General features: G+C 49.7%; 1 protein-coding gene across 1 annotated transcript; it reads right to left on the bottom strand.

The window, feature by feature from the left end:
• Positions 1 to 2,837: 2,837 nt before the first annotated feature.
• On the bottom strand, positions 2,838 to 17,523 carry Trarg1 (trafficking regulator of GLUT4 (SLC2A4) 1). Its single transcript, XM_048365770.1, has 3 exons — positions 16,731 to 17,523; positions 6,004 to 6,136; positions 2,838 to 3,094 (listed from the first exon to the last, which is right to left on the bottom strand). The coding sequence occupies exons 1-3, from the start codon at positions 17,115 to 17,117 to the stop codon at positions 3,081 to 3,083; spliced, it is 534 nt and encodes a 177-aa protein (XP_048221727.1). The 5' UTR covers positions 17,118 to 17,523; the 3' UTR covers positions 2,838 to 3,080.

Here is a 17,523-nt window from a genome sequence, read left to right as displayed (position 1 = left end):
TCCTCCCTCTTCCCCATGCCTAGAGTGAGCAAGAGCTCTTTCCTGCCCTCTTCTTTTCAGCCCAAGATCTTCCATCTATGCAGAAAGAAGGACAAGGGGAGGAAGAGACAGGCCAGCATACCCACCTCTGGTACAAATGGGAGAAACTGAGGCCCACACATGACAGTGATTTACCCAGAGAGATACCTCATGTGGATCATGGAACCCCAGTGTGCATAGGGTCCCCAGGCCTACCCTTAATCCTAGGGACGAACAGGTTGAGGGGACTGCTCCCACACTTTCACCCCCTGTGTGCAGGCCCTTGAATCTCAGCAGTGCACACAGACAGCCCAGAGACCACACATGGTTAACTTTATTTCTCTCCATGCCAAGAAATACAGCCACTGGTTATGGCAGTGGGGGAAGAGGAGAGGGGAAAGGAAGGAGGGGAGAGGGAGAGAAGCAGTCGTTGCTCCCCACAGGACCCCAGGAGAGGCTGGTCGGTACCCTCGGCCATGGGACCACCATATTCACACAGCTGGTAGCTGGACCAAGACGGCACCAGAGCAGAAGGGCCACTCTTCCCCTCAGCTTCAATGTAGTCTGGAGATGCCTGGCTGCCAGTGACCTGGGGCTGCTGGAAGTGTCCCTCTGTCCCCCTGCCTGGGGACTGCTTCCGGAAGCCCCGGTGGTGCTACAAGTCGCTCTTATCTTAGTGAAAGAATGTTCCAGCAGAGCCATTCCCGGGACTGTTTGCTGGTAGCTTCACCTAAACAGAGTTCTAGACTGTTCTGTGCTTAAAGTGTGAATTGGTGTGTGTGTGTGTGCGAGTGTGTGTGTGCGAGAGAGAGAGAGAGAGAGAGAGAGAGAGATGCAGGGCCTGGTGTATAGTGTGGTTGGAGGGGTAGAAGGCCCGATATGAGTAGCCTTCCCAGGACACAGAGGCTGTAGAGATAAAGACCCCTCTGCCTCATTTTCTCTGCATGGTGATCCCTAACCCTTCTCCTCCCGTGTCCTGGAGCTGGGGTCTCCATCTTCTTGTGGACATCACCCACTCATAACCAGGACCCTGAAACTGGCTGATGTGGACCTCACAGCTCCCTGACCTAGCCTGACCTCCCAAGCCACATGCACACTCTGCTCCAACTCTCCTGACCCACAGCAAATATAGATAACTTTTTTTTGGCCTCACAGATACCATCAACAATCCCAGCCAGGGCTGGGAATATGGCCTAGTGGCAAGAGTGCTTGCCTTGTATACATGTAGCTCTGGGTTCAATTCCCTAGCACTGCATATATAGAAAATGGCCAAAAGTGGTGCTGTGGCTCAAGTGGCAGAGTGCTGGCCTTGAGCAAAAAGAAGCCAGGGACAGTGCTCAGGCCCTGAGTTCAAGGCCCAGGACTGGCAAAAAAAAAAAAAAAACACACACACAAAAAAGAAACAATCCCAGCCAGTCCCCACTTGAGGAGCGAGAGAGGCTCCCAGCAGAGGCCTGATATAGGAATACCAGCCTTGAAGAATCCACGAAGACTTCTGCCTTCTGGGTGTCAGGCGGGGGTCCAGGAGGGGAGGCACCAGGGTCCTGATGTGGGGTAGGGGAATCAGGCCTTGCCAGGGTGGCTGTGGCTGGGGACCTATCCCCACATTGAGGGCAGAGACTCTGGCTGCTAGGCAAAGAAGCCAGAGGATCAGCAGGGCAAGTAAGGCTCTTGTGGATACAGCCTGTGCCATGGAGAAAATTGGGAGAAGAAAATGGGGGGGGGGGAAATCAAGGAGGGAGACAGGCCTGCTCAGCAGCTGACATGTCCCAGAGGCCTCAAGACACAGAGGCCAAGATGTCCAGCCCCCTGACTCCAAGCATGTGAAAATGTCTCTTTAAAATCTGGGTCTTTTGGCTCAGTCCTTCTCTCTGTCTTGGGACTCTAGTTTCCAAAACAAAATGTCTTCTGGGTGCTAATGGCTCAGGCCTATAATCCTAGCTACTCAGGAGGCTGAGATTGGAGGATTACAGTTTGAAGCCAGCCCCAGCAGGAAAGTATGAGACTCTGATCACCAATTAACCACCAGAAAACCAGAAGTGGAGCTGTGCCTCAAAGTGGTACAGTGCTAGCCTTAAGCAAAAAGGCTTAGAGACAACACCCAGGCCCTGAGTTCAAGCCTCATTGCATCAGGTCCCAGGAGTTTCCGGTGGGTGTGAGCCAGACTACATGCTCAGGAGGTGGCGAGAGGCAGGCAGGGTTATCAAGGGAACATCCTGGGAGAGTCCTCAGCAGAGAGACAGACAGGTCAGTGCGTCCTTCATCCCGTCCGCAGCCCCTCCACATTGCAGTGGATGGCGTCCCCAGGCAGCGGCTGCTGCCCAGCTGCCCTTATGTCTCTGGGTGTCCAGGGCACGTGCTGAGCGTCAGCTTCCTCTGGGCTAAGGTTGGGGTCACCGTAGCCAGGTGGCACAAAGCATGCGTGCCGTGTGTTTCCTCCCCTTGAGAAAGCCATACAAAAGATGAAGTCCTACATCCGTGTTCCTGGTCCACAGACGCCGTGAGTCCGTGCAGCTGTTTTCCCTACCACATGTGATTTGATCGGTGCAGCTGGTTTTCTTCTTGTCTGGCAGTTTATGCTGCTTGATAGGTCCCAGGAAATTGTGGGGATGAGGAACAAGCCAGAGCATTGGGGTCAAAATGCTGGGATGTGTTTGTGAGATTAAACCTTTTTATCCATTGGTTACACAGTAAATTTCCTTCTTTCTTTCCTTCCTTCCTTTCTTCCTTCCTTTCTTCCTTCCTTCCTTCCTTCCTTCCTTCTTTCCTTCCTTCCTTCTTTCTTTCCTTCCTTCCTTCCTTCCTTCCTTCCTTCCTTCCTTCCTTCCTTCCTTCCTTCCTTCCTTCCTTCCTTCCTTCCTTCTTTCCTTCCTTCTTTCCGTCACATATTCCCATCTGGTGTGGGCTGATAATGGGGTGTCTTGGGTTTTCCCTCCAAGATTGTGCTTTTGGAAATGGGTGGACACTTGGCAGCCACCATCCCGCCATCCCGTGGTAGGCAAAGTATGTGGGTTCAGAGCTAGCCAGCATCTGCCTCTGCTAGCACGGCTCCCTGCTTCCTTCTATTTATTCTGAACTGTAAAAGAAAGAGAACAGTTAAGACAGAACAAAGCTCAGAACATTGGGAATTCAATAATTCAAGGGTTTGGTTTTTATTTTCTGATGAGAAATGGTAACAGGGATAAGGTAGAGGGTCCAGGACCTCTTTGGTTTGGAACTCTTGGTAGAAGTGCACTCCTGCCGATGAAAGAAGACTGGGACTGGTTCATCAGTAAACATCTGACCCTCTCTAGGCCAATTAGAATCAGTTTTGGGACTTCTGTTCTAACTATTGACCAAGAGGTACTTTTAAAAAAAATTAAAGGTAAGCACGGTAAGTTTATTTGAAAGTGAAAAAAAAAATCCATGAAAGGAATAAAGAGACCCTTCAAAGAGAAGGGATACAAAGAGGAGGCCAGTCAAGATACTGTTTTGTCCTCCTGTTTAGCTACTAGACTGGTCAAAAGGTATACCACTACTATGACTGTTGTTAGTGCTTCTGCTTGTCACCCTCCCATCACAAGGAGCAATCCTGCCCAGAAATGAAGCCAACACACTGGAAAGCAGGACAAAAGAATGAGACAGGGAGCTGGGAATGTGGCTTAGGGGTAAAGTGCTTGCCTAGCATGCGTGAAGCCCTAGATTTGATTCCTCAGTACTACATAAACAGGAAAAGCCAGAAGTGGCACTATGGCTCAAGAAGTAGAGTGCTAGCCTTGGCCAAAAGAAGCTTAGGGACAGTGCCCAGGCTCTAAGTTAAAGCCTCATGACTGGCAAAAGAGAGGGAGAGGGAGCGGGAGAGGGGGAGAGAGAGAGAGAGATTCTTGTCAGTATTCTCTGTGAACCTGAACACACAATTTTGTCCAAAAACTAACACAGTCCATGCTGAAACCATTTATGAAAGTTAACAGAGCTGGCATATGACCTAGTCAGGCTGGGAATATGGCCTAGTGGCAAGAGTGTTTGCCTCATCGTATACATGAAGCCCTGGGTTCGATTCCTCAGCACCACATATACAGAAAAGACTGGAAGTAGTGCTGTGGCTCAAGTTGCAGAGTGGTAGCCTTGAGCAAAAAGAAGCCAGGGACAGTTCTCAGGCCTTGAGTTCAAGCCCCAGGACTGGCAAAAAAAAGTTAACAGATTTCCTTTGCCAATTTGAGTTCAGAAAGTTGTTTCTTTTCATTGAAAGAGTCCTGACAGGCACCAGTGGCTCATGCCTATAATCCTAGCTATTCAGGAGACTGAGCTCTGAGGATCAAGGTTCAAAGCCAGCTTGGGCAGGAAAGTCTCTGAGATTCTTATCTCCAATTAGCTACAAGTGGTGTTGTGGCTTAGAATGGTAGAGTTAGCCTTGAACAAGAAGAGCTCAAAGACAGAGCCTAGGCCCTGAGTTCAAGCCCCATGACTGACGGAAAAAAAAAGGAAAGGAAGGAAGGAAGGAAGGAAGGAAGGAAGGAAGGAAGGAAGGAAGGAAGGAAGGAAGGAAGGAAGGAAGGAAGGGAAGAAGGAAGGGAGGAAGGAAGGAAGAATCTTGGCTAAGGTGACAAGTAGCAGGTCAAGGGAAATGGAATGTAGTAAGAAAAGCCTAGTGCCCTGAGCTAGTGGCTCCTACCGCTCACACACCTGCAAACCCATCAGATTGGGTCAGTGAGGAAAAAACTGAGGCTCCGAGAGTTTATGGAACATGCTTCCATTTGCACAGGAAGACCAGGATTCTGAACCCAGGCTGATTGCAAGCCTGCACAATTCCTTCTCTCTTGCCAAGGTTGCCTGTGACTCCAGGGCAGATTTCCATTCAGTAGGACTCAGATGCTCAGATGGAACCTGTGGATTCTGCAGATGATGTCCCAACTGCAGGCCCATGGAGTACATTTCTTTTTTTTTTTTTTTTGTCATGGTGCTTGAACTCAGGGCCTGGGCACTGTCCACTTTTGCTCAAAGCTAGCACTGTATCACTTTGAGCCACAGCTGCACTTCCAGTTTTTTGTAGTTAATTGGAGGTACAAGTCTCATGGACTTTCCTACCCTGGTTGGCTTCGAACTGCAACCCTCAGATCTCACCTGCTGAGTAGTTAGGATTATGGGCCGGTGGAGTGCTTTTTTGAATGTGTCCCATGTGTGGGACATCTCTGAGTTGGATAACCCTAAATTCACAAAGCAGCATGGGCTCTATGAAGAGCTGAGAGTGCTCTGAAAAGGGTTCTCTTGCTAACACTTTGTATGGTATGTCTAGAGTTCCCTGATACTTGGATGGCTATAATCCAGAGGACTGGACTGAGGTTTTAAACCAGTCAAGGTAAAAAGTTAATGAGACTCCTTCCCTCATCTCAATCAATAAACTGAATTTGGTGAGGCACCTATGACCCCAGCTACCTAGGAGGTCATAAATTCCTACCTATGATCTAGGTGATAATCTGTAGATCAGGATCTAAGGCAAAAACATGAAACTCTCCCTAAAAATAAATAAATAAAACAAAAAAGGGCTGGAAGCATAGCTCAAGCAGCAGCGCACCTCCCTAGCCAGTGCAAAGCACTAAGTTCAGACTCTAGCATGGAGAACAGAGGAAGGATTCTCCTGCCGAGATGGTTTCACTGGGCCCCTTTGTGTGCTCACAGAGTATTGATTCCTGACTTCCTGCTTGGACATGCTTTGCTTCTGGGCAGTCCAGAAGTCTCAGCAAGCAGGCATATGCATTGCTTTACCAAGCTGACTCGTAGCCTTCATCACACTGGGGGCTTCTTCCTGGTCCTTGATACATGTGCCCAGCCAGATAGGACCAGGACTATCAGAGCTGTGATGAGAGGTCATAGCCTCTACCTCAGGCAGGCACTGCTGGGGTTGGAGCCATTCTTCTGGAGTTGGAGGATGAGCTGTATCCCCACCCCCATCCCTACACACTGCATCTTCCCTAGGGGCTCCCTTTGCTCCACACAGTGGAGCCTCACCTGCGACGTTGACAGTGACAGCCACGATGATGATCACGATCCCCAGGATGATGAAGGTGATGCTTAGCAGCCGGGCCAAGCGGCCCAGCCTCCGGGCCCCGTCCATGTCCCCCTGTTGCACGCTGCTTCGAGACTGCAGAGAGAGGATGGCAGACATCTCAGGAAGGCTGTCCACCAGCCGTACATCTGTGGCAATCCTGCAGTGGCCAAAGTGGGCTCCCAGACACCCTCTGTCCCCACTCCCACCCACATGTTAGCAGCCTCCTCCTATGCCTCTGTGTGGACCCCTGACCATGCCTAGCCCTTGGTGGCATGGGACAGCTGGAACTAGAACCAAACAATGCAGGGCACATCCTCTCAGGACAGTTCATGGCAGAGTAGCAATGGCAGGTGGTATGACAGAGACCCAGGGAGGTCTGGGAGGATGGACCTGGCCTGCCACACCTTGCAGGAACCCACTGCCTCTGGGGCCCAGCTCAAAGCTCAGTTTTGGAGTCACACTGGCACCCAAAAACAGCTCCTGCCATTTTCTGTACATGCTGCCTCTTTTTCTCTGTGAGCGAAGCTTCCTCTTGCCGTGAGAGAAAAGCAAGACACCCTCCTCCATCCCCAACTCTATCTCCCACTCAAGACCACCCTGTTCAACCAAGCTCCCCCATCATACAAAAAAGCCAGGGCCAGGGTAGGAGAAATTGGCCTCTGCAGCACTCCTTGTTGAGCTCTGTTTTTTTTCTTGGACCTTGTTAATCTGGTGAAATTAGGTGGATAAGAGTGGGGATGGGTAATGGAAGAACCAAGAGGAAGGGCTGGGAATGTGGCCTAGTGGTAGAGTGCTTGCCTCACATACATGGAACCCTGGGTTCAACTCCTCAACACCACATATAGAGAAAGGCAGAAGTGGCACTGTGGCTCAAGTGGCAGAGTGCTAGCCTTGAGCAAAAAGAAGCCAGGGACAGTGCTCAGGCCCTGAGTTCAAGCCCCAGGACTGGCAACAAGAAGAAGGAGGAGGAAGAGGAGGAGGAGGAGCAGCAGCAGCAGCACCAAGAGGACCCTGGGCAAGTCCTGGGTGTCTTGGTGGGAAATGCATGTGAGTATTTGAAGGGTGGCCCAGACCATGCCTGTGATGGTCTGGGATTGCCTGCAGGACTACAGCTGGCCCTAGGACCCCAGAGTCCTCACCCCAGAATCCCTCTGCTCCTCTTGGGCTTTGTGGACTTGCCCTAGCCCTCTATGGACAGGCACAGACAAGTGTCTACCAAAGTGTGCCTACTTTCAAGCCCTCAGACTAGCCCTCCAGTGACTTCTGATTCTTACAGATTCCTAAGTACTGCATGGAAATGTAATTAAGTGGGCTGGGGATATGGCCTAATGGCAAGAGTGCCTGCCTCATATACATGAGGCCCTGGGTTCGATTCCCCAGCACCACATATACAGAAAATGGCCAGAGGTGGCGCTGTGGCTCAAGTGGCAGAGTGCTAGCCTTGAGCAAAAAGAAGCCAGGGACAGTGCTCAGGCCCAGAGTCCAGTCCCCAGGACTGACCAAAAAAAAAAAAAAAAAGAAATGTAATTAAGTGCCTGATGATGATGATGATTCATTGAAACCTTGCTTTGTGCCATGAAGCTTGCTAAGGGCTAAACTTCCTAATCTCACTTGGCCTTCAAATCTTCCTAAGAGACAGGCAGAGCTTCTAGACCAGCGCCTCTCCCAGCGCCTCTCAGATGAGAAAGTTGAGGTTTGGGGCTGTGACCTTGGTCTCTCTGCTCTCTTGACACGGGGGCCTCCACAGTCAGGGTCCCATCCTCTTCACTGCTCAGAATCCTAACCAACCGTGACCCAACTGCTCTTTCATGCCAAGCAACTTGTAGAACAGTGCCACATGTGATGCCATTTGCACCTCGCCTGTGAGACTCCCCCCACTGAACCACACCCCTGGAGTCCACCTTCTCTGTCACAATTCCTCTGCCATCTACCTTGCTAATTAATTCAGGGGCAAAGGGGTGAGATGATTGGATACTGGCTTCTGAAAGGCCCCTCAGACTGTTGTGTGGGGATCCAAGGGGAGAGCAAGTCAGGAGCTACTGCAAGCATTCAGTGAGAGCCAGCTATGGAATCTCAGGCCTGTATTCCCAGAATTTGGGATGCTGAGGCAGAAGAAAGGAAGATCAATAGTTCAAGGCCAGCCAGGAGTATATGGCAAGACTGTATTCCCTCCCTTTCCAAAAAAATTGCTGGGTGCTGGTATAGGCCTATAGTCCTAGCTACCTAGAAGGCTGAGATCTAAGGATCTCAGTTCAAATCCAACTGGGCAAGGAAATCTACAAGACTCTTTTTCTTTTTTGCCAGTCCTGGACCTTGAACTTAGGGCCTAGGCACTGTCCCTGTGCTTCTTTTGCTCAAGGCTAGCACTCTACCACTTGAGTCATACTGCCACTTCCAGCTTTTTCTGCTTATGTGGTACTGAGGAATCCAACCCAGGGCTTCATGCATGCTAGGCAAGCACCACCACTAAGCCACATTCCCAGCCCTCTGTGAGACTCTTATTTCCAATTAACCAGCAAAAAGCTGGCAGTGAAGCTGTGTGTCAATGCTAGAGCAACAGCCTTGAGCAAATAAAAGCCCAGGGACAACACTCAAACCCTGAGTTCAAGCCCCAGGACTGGCACACACAAAAATAATCAGGGAGCTGTTGGGAGCAGCTGAGGCAGTCTTGCCTGCTCATTGTCTAGGGCTCTCAGATGGGCTTTACACTTCCTGTTTTTAGTCCTCTCCTACTCTTTTCCACAAACCCTGAGCCCAGCTAATTGGAACTGCACAGGGTGGGAGCACCAACCCCATACACCTTTGTACCTTCCAGCATTCCTGCCTCCCCCAAAACACCACAGGGGCACTGCATCCCCCTCTTTCCAAGGCAGGGCTGTGGGGACTATTGATTGGTAGGTAAATGGGGTGTTGGAGAAAAGCAGCTTGTCAAGGGGACTGAGGAGGGGCCAGAGGGCAGGAGAGAATGGGGGCCAGGATATCCTAGATGGAAAGTGTTTCGGGGGGGGGGGGGAGGCCTGTGGCTCCTCAGGCCAGGGGGGTGCAGAGGAAGCTAGCACTGAGGAGAAGAGGGCACTGGGCAAGAGAGAGCACTGAGTGGTCCTGGGGAGAGATCAGGGTGCAGCAGTGAACTGGCCAACATGGCTGTTAGAAGCTTAGCCATGCACTGAGGGGAAGAGGGGCCTTCTGGGTACCATCTGGGTAGGTGAAATGAAAGAGAATTTCTTCAAGAGGGAAGAGGGAAGATCTAGCAAAGAGGCAGGGGTACCAAGACAAGGAGACACAGATATTGACCACAATGTCCCAGGCAGCAGAGAGATGCTACAGTCTGGCCCAGGACCCAGGGATGGGCTGTGGACAGAGAAGATGAGTTCTTATCCTTGGGGCCTGGAGGAACATGGCACAGTAGGCTCATACCTCCATGGGTCCAAAGGCAGGTGTGGGCAGGAGGTTGCATTCATACTTCTGGGTGTCAGGGATCTTATTGACAAAGGGCCAATGCCTTCCAGTGACAGGAAAAAGAACATGGATCTGAGGTGAGGAAAGGCATGAGTGGGGCTCAGGATTCAGCCCATCTTGAGACTCACAAGTTCAAGGCTCAGTCTCTATCTCGATGGCAGAGCCACCTGGATCAGGATTTTTTTCCCAAGTAATACTGGGCTGGGGATGTGTCTCAGTGGTGTAGCACTGACATAGCATACATGAAGCCTGAAGTTCCATCTGCAGCTCCACACAAAAAAGTAAAAATATGGCATATTTCACGAGTCATGGGAAAGCAGTTAATCAGCCTCCCCTTATGTCTCACTCCATTCTCTTCTCGCTTACCAGCTTGTGTCATTGTTTCTTTCATTTGTGTCCTTGTCCTTCCCTAGACTGTATGCTCCATGAGGGCAGACTCCATCTTGGTATCCCTCACATCTAATGGAGATCAGGCCCTAAAAGGTGTTCGGTAAATGTTTAAAGAAGAAAGAATTTAAAGTAAATGTTTAAGGAAGAAAGAATTTAAAGGACCAAGAAAATAATGAGAGGAGAGCCAGGCACTGGGGGCTCACTTCTGTAATACTAGCTACTCAGGAAGCTGAGGTTTGAGGATCAAGGTTTGAAGCTATCTGGGGCAGGAAAGTCTGTGAGACTTTTACCTCCAGAAGTGGAGCTGTGGTTCAAGTAGTAGAGTGCTAGCTTTGAGTGAAAAACCCCAGTGACAGAGCCCACCCAGTCAAGCCCCAAGACTGGCAAAAAGTAGAAGGAGGAGGAGGGGGGGGAGGAAGAGGAGGGGAAAGAGGTGGAGGAGGGGAAAGAAGAAAGGAAGGAAAGAGGAGGGAGGGAGGGAGGAAGGAAGGAAGAAAGGAGGGAAGGAAGGAAGGAAGGAGGGAAGGAAGGAGGGAAGGAAGGAAGGAAGGAAGGAGGGAGTGAGGGAGGGAGGGAGGGAGGGAAGGAAGGAAAGAAAGAAAAAGAAAAAAGAGTGAGAGGAAAATGACCTTTAACCTTTGAATTTAGCCAATGGAATGTTCAAAGAGAAGATGCATGAAAGAAGTAAAGTTAAGCTCAGTGCTGGTGGCTCACAACTGTAGTCCTTCTAGCTACTCAGGAGGCTGAGATCTGAGGTCTTGGGTCAAAGCCAGCCTGGGAAAAGTTCAGGGGACTCTTATCTCCAGTTAAGCAGCAAAAAGCCACAAGTGGAGATGTGGCTCAAGTGGTAGAGCGCCACTTTTGAGCAAAAAAATATCTAAAGTAGACCCTGAGTTCAAACTCCAGTACTGGCACAAAGGAAAGAAGGAAAGATAGAAGGAAGGAAGGAAAGAATGAAGAAAAGAAAAGAAAAGTAAAAGAAACAAGAGCCAAGGGACTCTTCAGCTGTAAACACAACAGGACAGGAACAGAATTTGAAACAAGCCTGGTTCCCCAGCTTTACAGAGAAATGCCTGTGCATGCAATATTGATTCAGGACCATGGACAGGGGTGTATGCATTTGGGTAGGAGAGAAATGATCAAAGAGGAAGTGTCCCACACACATCCAGCCAGTCTCTCCTTTGTCTACAGAGCCACACACCCAAGCATCTTCATCATACGTGTACCTTTGGGCCTCAGAGACACCACTGAATTTGTAGCCAACACCCGCGGTTGAGGCTCAACCTACTTGCTCCATGAATGGATGATTGTGTAAATGAATGCAAGTGTGAAAAAACTGCTGTCTACAAGTTATTAAGTTATTAGGCTACCAAAAACCGCCTCAGGAAGGAAATGTCAAAGCCATCCAATGTTTTGATGCCCTCCCATGCTTTGTAGCAACAACCTACAGAAAACGGGCACCTGACAGTCTCCCACAAAACCAGGCAGGACTGGGCACCTGCCCCACCATGGTGTAATGAGGGGTGAGACTCAGCCCACAGTGGCTAACGTCTGATTTTTCTGCCTGTGAAGGATTTTTCCCTTCGCAGAAAAATATGTACAGTTCTATCTGTATTAATATCACAGTGATCATTTCCATCTATTAAGTGTTTACTATGAAGCAGGCCAAGCCCCATTTCTCAGCCAGTGCCCTTGCCGTGCACGTCCCAGGGACATGGAGGTCATAGGCCAATTCCCTTTTCTCTGATTATGTTTACCTGTGTTCGTCCTCATGGTCTCCCCTTTTCAGTGGTCTCATCCCATAGTCAGCACCTCCCCTTTCATCTAGGCCTCCCCATCGCTGGGATCATGCCAGCTCCAAGGTCCTCCTTGTCACCCAGCTTTTCTCTGATTCCTCCCTCTTCAGCCTCACTCTGCCCTAGGTATGTCCCCCCCGCCCCTATTTCCTAGTTGTGTTTTTTTTTTCCTCACCTCCTCAATCTCATTTTCAAGAACCTTTTCTGAAGCCAGGTGCTGTTGGCTCATGCCAATAATCCTAGCTACTCAAGATGCTGAGATCTGAGGATCATGGTTCAAAGCCAGCCTGAGCAGGAAAACCCAGAAGACTCTTTTCTCCAATTAACCACCAGAAAATCAGAAGTGGAGCTATGGCTCAAAGTGATAGAGTGTTATCCTTAAGCAGAAGCGCTCAGGGACAGTGCTTAAGCTCCGAATTCAAGCCCCACAACTGACAAAAAGAAGCTTTTCTGGGGTGGAGGTATGGCTCAGGTAGTAGAGTGCCAGCCAGTGAGTGAAAACAAGCATCAGATGGTGAATTCAAGTCGTGGTCTCAGATAAGAAACAGAAACAAACCAACAAAAACCCTTTCTGTCTGGTTTACCTCTGCCTATTCCATTAGTATTTTAGGTACCAGAGCTCCAAAACATTACTGCCCTTCCTTCTGAGCCCATGGCTGAGCTCAGACTTCTTGTCTGGACAAGAGGTCTCTCTGATGTAGTCCATTTACCACTATGGAGGTGATTGATTTTAACTGGTTATTGGTTTTAAAATATAAGCTGACTATCCTGCCTCTGTTTAAAACTCTTCAGGGCTCCTCCCAGTCACTAGAATAAAACTGAAATTCCAGCTGGGACACCAGTGGCTTATACCTGTATCACTAGCTATTTGGGAAGCTGAGATCTGGGGATTGTAGTTCAAAGCCATCCCAAACAGAAAATCCTGGAGAGTTTTATCTTTGACTAACCAGCAAAAGTCAGAAGTGGAAGTGTGGCTCAAGTTATAGAGCACCAACCTTGACCAAAAAAGCTAAGTGAAAGTGTAAGACCCTGAGTTCAAGCCCAAGTACTAGCAGTCTCTCTCAGTCTCTCTCAATCTCTCTCTCTCTCTCTCACACACACACACACACACTCACACAGTCAATCCTTGAGATCTTGAAATTCCCAGAGAGAGCTCCTGCTGTCCTCCAGTCCCCATCTCATTCTTTCCTCTTCCTCTGCCATCACACACCTACCAGCCCTTTCTTTATCTCAACCATCTATTTCCCAAGGGCCTAGCACACAGTCTGCTCCCTAAAAGAGGCACAGTCGTTGTTGGGGCCCTGCATCTCTTCTACTTCGTCCTCTCAAAACAAGCAACTTGCCATTTGAGTAGGCCAAATGAATGACCTAGCAGTGTAATCAACCATTAGAAAGTTTCCATAACCTCTGGTATCCTGACCGGCCCTCCACACCAAATGCCAGGCCCAGCCCCATTCAGCCTCTTCACTCACTAACCACAAATGGAAATCTGGCCACAGTCCTCAGCATCTAGCCCTGCCATGGGCATGCTACCACAAGGGATAACACTTTAAAACACTGTATAAGTAAACGCGGACAGTCATAAAGGGCCATAAGCTATGTGAGTTCCATTTACACAGTATTCAAAATAGGCAGTTCTATAGAGACTGAAAGGTTTGTGTTGACCTAGGACTGCGAGGGATTAGAGATGGAGAGTAGTGTACAGAGTTCCTTTTGAAAGGGAGGAAGATGTTCTCAAATGAATTGTGGTTAAATTATAACTGTCTGTGAGTACATGAATTACCATTCTGCCATTAAATGTGGTAGCTTAGGCCTATTAATCCTAGCTACTCAGGAGGCTGAGATCTGGAGGCTCTCAGTTGGAGGCCAGCCCAGGCAAAAAGTTAATAAGATTCCCATCTCCATCAATATCTGGGCATGGTAGCACACATCTGTTATTCCAGCTATAGGCAGGGGAAGCATAAGTAGGAGGATTACAACTTGTGTTGGCCCAGGCATGAACATGAGACCTTAGTCAAAAAGTAACTAAAATATAAAAGGCTGGGATGGGTGGGGAATGTGGCTTAGTGGTAGAGTGCTTGACGAGCATGCACGAAGCCCTGGGGTTGATTCCTCAGTACTATGCAAACAGAAAAGGCTGAAAGTGGCCCTGTGGCTCAAGTGGTAGAGTGCTTCCTGAGCAAAAGAAGCTCAGGAACAGTGCCCAGGCCTTGAGTTGAAGCCCCAGGACTGGCAACAAACAAACAAACAAATAAAGAAAATGGCTGGGAGTGTGGCTTGAATGGTAGAGCACCTGCCTAGCAATTGTGGGTTCTTGAGTTTAAAACCCAGTGTTGACAAGTAATGTCATGTGCAACATGGATGGAACTGGAGATTATTATATGAAATGAAATAAACCAGGCACTGAGAGACAAATCCCCTCATGATGTTATTCATCTAAACAAGATGATCTCATAGAAGTTGAGAATAGAAAGTTGGTCTCAAGAGACCAGGGAGTGTAGGAGGAGAGAGAGATGGGGAGCAGTTAATAAGTGGGTGCTAATTCACGGTTACAGAGGGACACAGTAAGACAAATACAGGTAACAAAAAAGATACTATACAATACCGACAGCTAGAAAAAAGTGTTTTTAAAGTTTCTACCACAAAGAAGTGGTAAATGAAGCCAGGATTATAATCCTAGCTACTCAGAAGGCTGAGATCTGAGGATCCTGGTTCAAAAGCAAACTTGAAGACTCATTGCCACTTAACCACCCAAAAGCCAGAAATGGAGTTGGGGCTCAAGTGGTAGAGCATTAAACTTCAACAAAAAAGCTAAGGAACAGTGGGTGCTCAGGCCCTGAGTTCAAACCCAAGTACCTGTGTATACACATGCACAGGCCAAATAAGTGGTAAACATTGGAGGAAATATCTGTGCAACTGATTTAAACATAACACAATGTACACATATACTGAAACATTACGTGACATCCACTAGAATATATAATCTTGATTTGTTTGTGTATAAGATTAAAATGACTAAACCCATTGAATCTTACTCTTCAGCTAGGTCAGCTGTATAAAATGTAAATTATATCTCCATAAAGCTATGTTTTAGAACTCCACTATTGAGCCAGGTGTGATGGTGCATCCCAGCACTCTGAGGTTTGAGGCAGGAGGGTCACAAGTTGGAGGGTAATCTGGCTTCTCCCTCCTTTGTCTCAAAATAATTAAAAAATTAAAGAAAAGAAAAAAAAACACCCTGTAATCCTAGCACTTGGGAGGCTGAGGCAGGAGGATCACAGGTTCTAGACTTACCTGGGCTAAGTGAGATCAAAAACCAAATGAAATAAAGCAATCCTACAGTGGCTTCCCATCTCCCACATGGGACACTCCGGCTGCACTTAGCCCCTATGACCCCAGCACTTAATGCGGGGTGTTGTTCTTAAGTACTTCATGAGCTCATCTCACTTCACCCTCATAGCTAGCTGTCTAATGCCCATTTTGCAGATTGGTAAACTGAGAGGAATGATGATATGATTCCCTTGTGCTTCTGTATAGGCACTTCTTGCAATGTGGTCATAAGCATCTGTTGACAGGGTTCCTGGCCTGGTCCACAGGCTCCTGGGACTTGTCTGTGGTGTCTGGAGTCATACTGGGTTTTGGGGTCTCTGTCTTAGGACCCAGTCCCTTTTAATAAGGGCAGCTGCCACTCAGCCCAAACCATGAACCTGCCCCAACCCCATCCCCACTTGTGACAAATTCTAGAATATGTTTTCTCCTGAGCTCTTGTGTGATTTCCCTCCCCAGAGCCTGTCTTCCCACCAGGGACCTCTCCCTGTCACCAAGAGCTCCCTGCCCAGAGCGGGTGGCTGCACCCAGGTGACCTGGCTCTGTCTCCCAGTTGCTCCCAGATGTGGCAGCAGCATAGGATGGTCAGAAGGAGCCTGTCTCTTAAGCCAAATCTTGGCAGAGGCCGGAGGAGCCTCTCCCTGGATGGAGATTGGGCCTCCATGAAAGAGCCAGAGATATCAGAAGAAATACAGCTTTCCCAGAAGACAGCCAGAGGGACCACAGCTCCGAGGGGCTTGGTGACAGAGGACTCGGCACGCAGGGTCGTGCCATCCATTCCTGGGGCTCTGACCAGCCTGGGGGAAGCAGCAGCTCCTCATTCTGAAAGTCATCACCACGCCCAGCCTCTTCCCCCACCTTCTGAGACCTCAGTGTCTCTGGCCATTGTCTACTGGCATTTTTGTGGGATTTTCTGTCAGTAGTTCTCCCCCAAATGGCTTGGCTTGGGGACAATCTGAGGGGATAAATTGGGAGCCCTTTGAAAGTGAAAGTTCGTCCCTCATGCCCTCCTTTGCAAGGAGGATGTTAACTTCAGATTCCCCAAATGTTCACCCATGTTCAGACTCCCCTGCTGTAACGATGGATGGTGGAATTTGGGTAAACACCAAGTTCACAGAGCTCAATGAGCTCAGGAGCAGCCTGCCAACACCCTCCCCTGCCATGTGCCCCGAGAGGGAGCCAGCCACCTAGGCCTTAGATCAAATGCCAGAGAAGCTGCTGCCTGCTCTTAGAAACGAGCTGGTGGAGGCTGGTAGAATGCCCAGGTGGTCCAGGGGACCTGGCTCCCCTCTTGTGTGTCTAGGGGCCCTGGGACCTTCTTTGGGCTCAGACACAGAGTTCTCCTAAGGAAAGTTCTACTGACGACACTCCCCTTTCCATAAGCAAGCACAACACACACCCACCCCACCCCCTGTCCAACTTGGCTGTATTTCTGCCCTATTGTCCACAGCTGCAGGCCATTCTCTGAGGCCCTCTCCCCAGCAGGGAGGGGGGAAACTCAGATGAAGATGCCCAGGACAGAGAAGAAAGGGACCCAGAAAATGTTTTCCATTCCTGAGTCTCTCTTAAAGAGAGATGAGGAGAGGTCTCCCACCAAGCCCCCATCATCCATCTGTCTTTGCTCGGTACCTTGCAAGCTAGTTGAGTGTTTGCCTGGAGACAGGCTTGCCCCTTCCTGAAACCCAGATCCTGTCCCCTCAACAAAGAGTACTCACCATTATAGAAAAGATGAGGGGGATGAGGTTGAGGGGCCAGACGGGGCAGAAGCAAGAGGCGATGGCAAGGACCAGGTAATCTTTCGGGGCTTCTTGGTCCTGGGCATAGGAGGTGGTGACGATGGAGGATGCTCGTCTTGAGCTGACCCGGGAAGGGGAGCCGGGGTGTGAGGTCTCCCGGCGCCCCTCGGAGATCACCTTGAAAGGCAGGCTGTGGCCATTCTGCTCCAGATCCAGGGCGCCCGACAGGGACTTGGACAGATTCAGGGTTGTGTCAGCCTTGTCCTCCACCTTGGTCAGAAGCTTCTCCATCTCGGGCAGGTCCAATGGTGAGGTGGAGCCCAGCTCCTGAGACCGGGGAAACTGAGGCTGCACTGGATTAGCCATGTTGGACCAGGTCTTGGGCTCTAAGCTTGCACTGGGGCGTCAGAGAGATCTCAGCATACCATTCCCCAGCCCACACTGAGTTGAGGAGAGGGTTGTCTCCAGGGCAGGAGCAGAGATGTCACCCCTAGGGAACCAAGAGGCCCGCAAGGCGCCAGCCGGTTCACAGGGGCTTCTCTCAAGGCCAGCCGAGGTGGGAGGCCAAGGCCTGCTGCCTCCCCTGCAGATGCCGGAGCCTTCAGCGCTGTTCAAGTTTGAGGCCAACTTTGCTGGCGCTGCTGACAGCACAGATGGGCGGGGAGGCAAAGGAAAGCCCGGAGAGCAGAGAGAACGCTCCTTTCCAGAGTAAGGCTGAGGCTGAGACAGAGAGGCTGGTGCGTGCGCGTGCGTGCGTGTGCGTGTGTGTGTG

Source organism: Perognathus longimembris, chromosome 17, assembly GCF_023159225.1.
Source record: "Perognathus longimembris pacificus isolate PPM17 chromosome 17, ASM2315922v1, whole genome shotgun sequence".
Taxonomy (NCBI): Eukaryota; Metazoa; Chordata; class Mammalia; order Rodentia; family Heteromyidae; genus Perognathus; species Perognathus longimembris.
This window is presented reverse-complemented; position numbering and strand designations above follow the sequence as displayed.

Bases quoted from the DNA above. Each gene is read 5' to 3' on its own strand.
- Trarg1 (XM_048365770.1), bottom strand. From the start codon at position 17,117: ATGGCTAATCCAGTGCAGCCTCAGTTTCCCCGGTCTCAGGAGCTGGGC. The intron at 6,137-16,730 runs GTGAGTACTCTT...CTCTCTCTGCAG, and splicing joins CCCTCATCTTTTCTATAATG to TCTCGAAGCAGCGTGCAACA.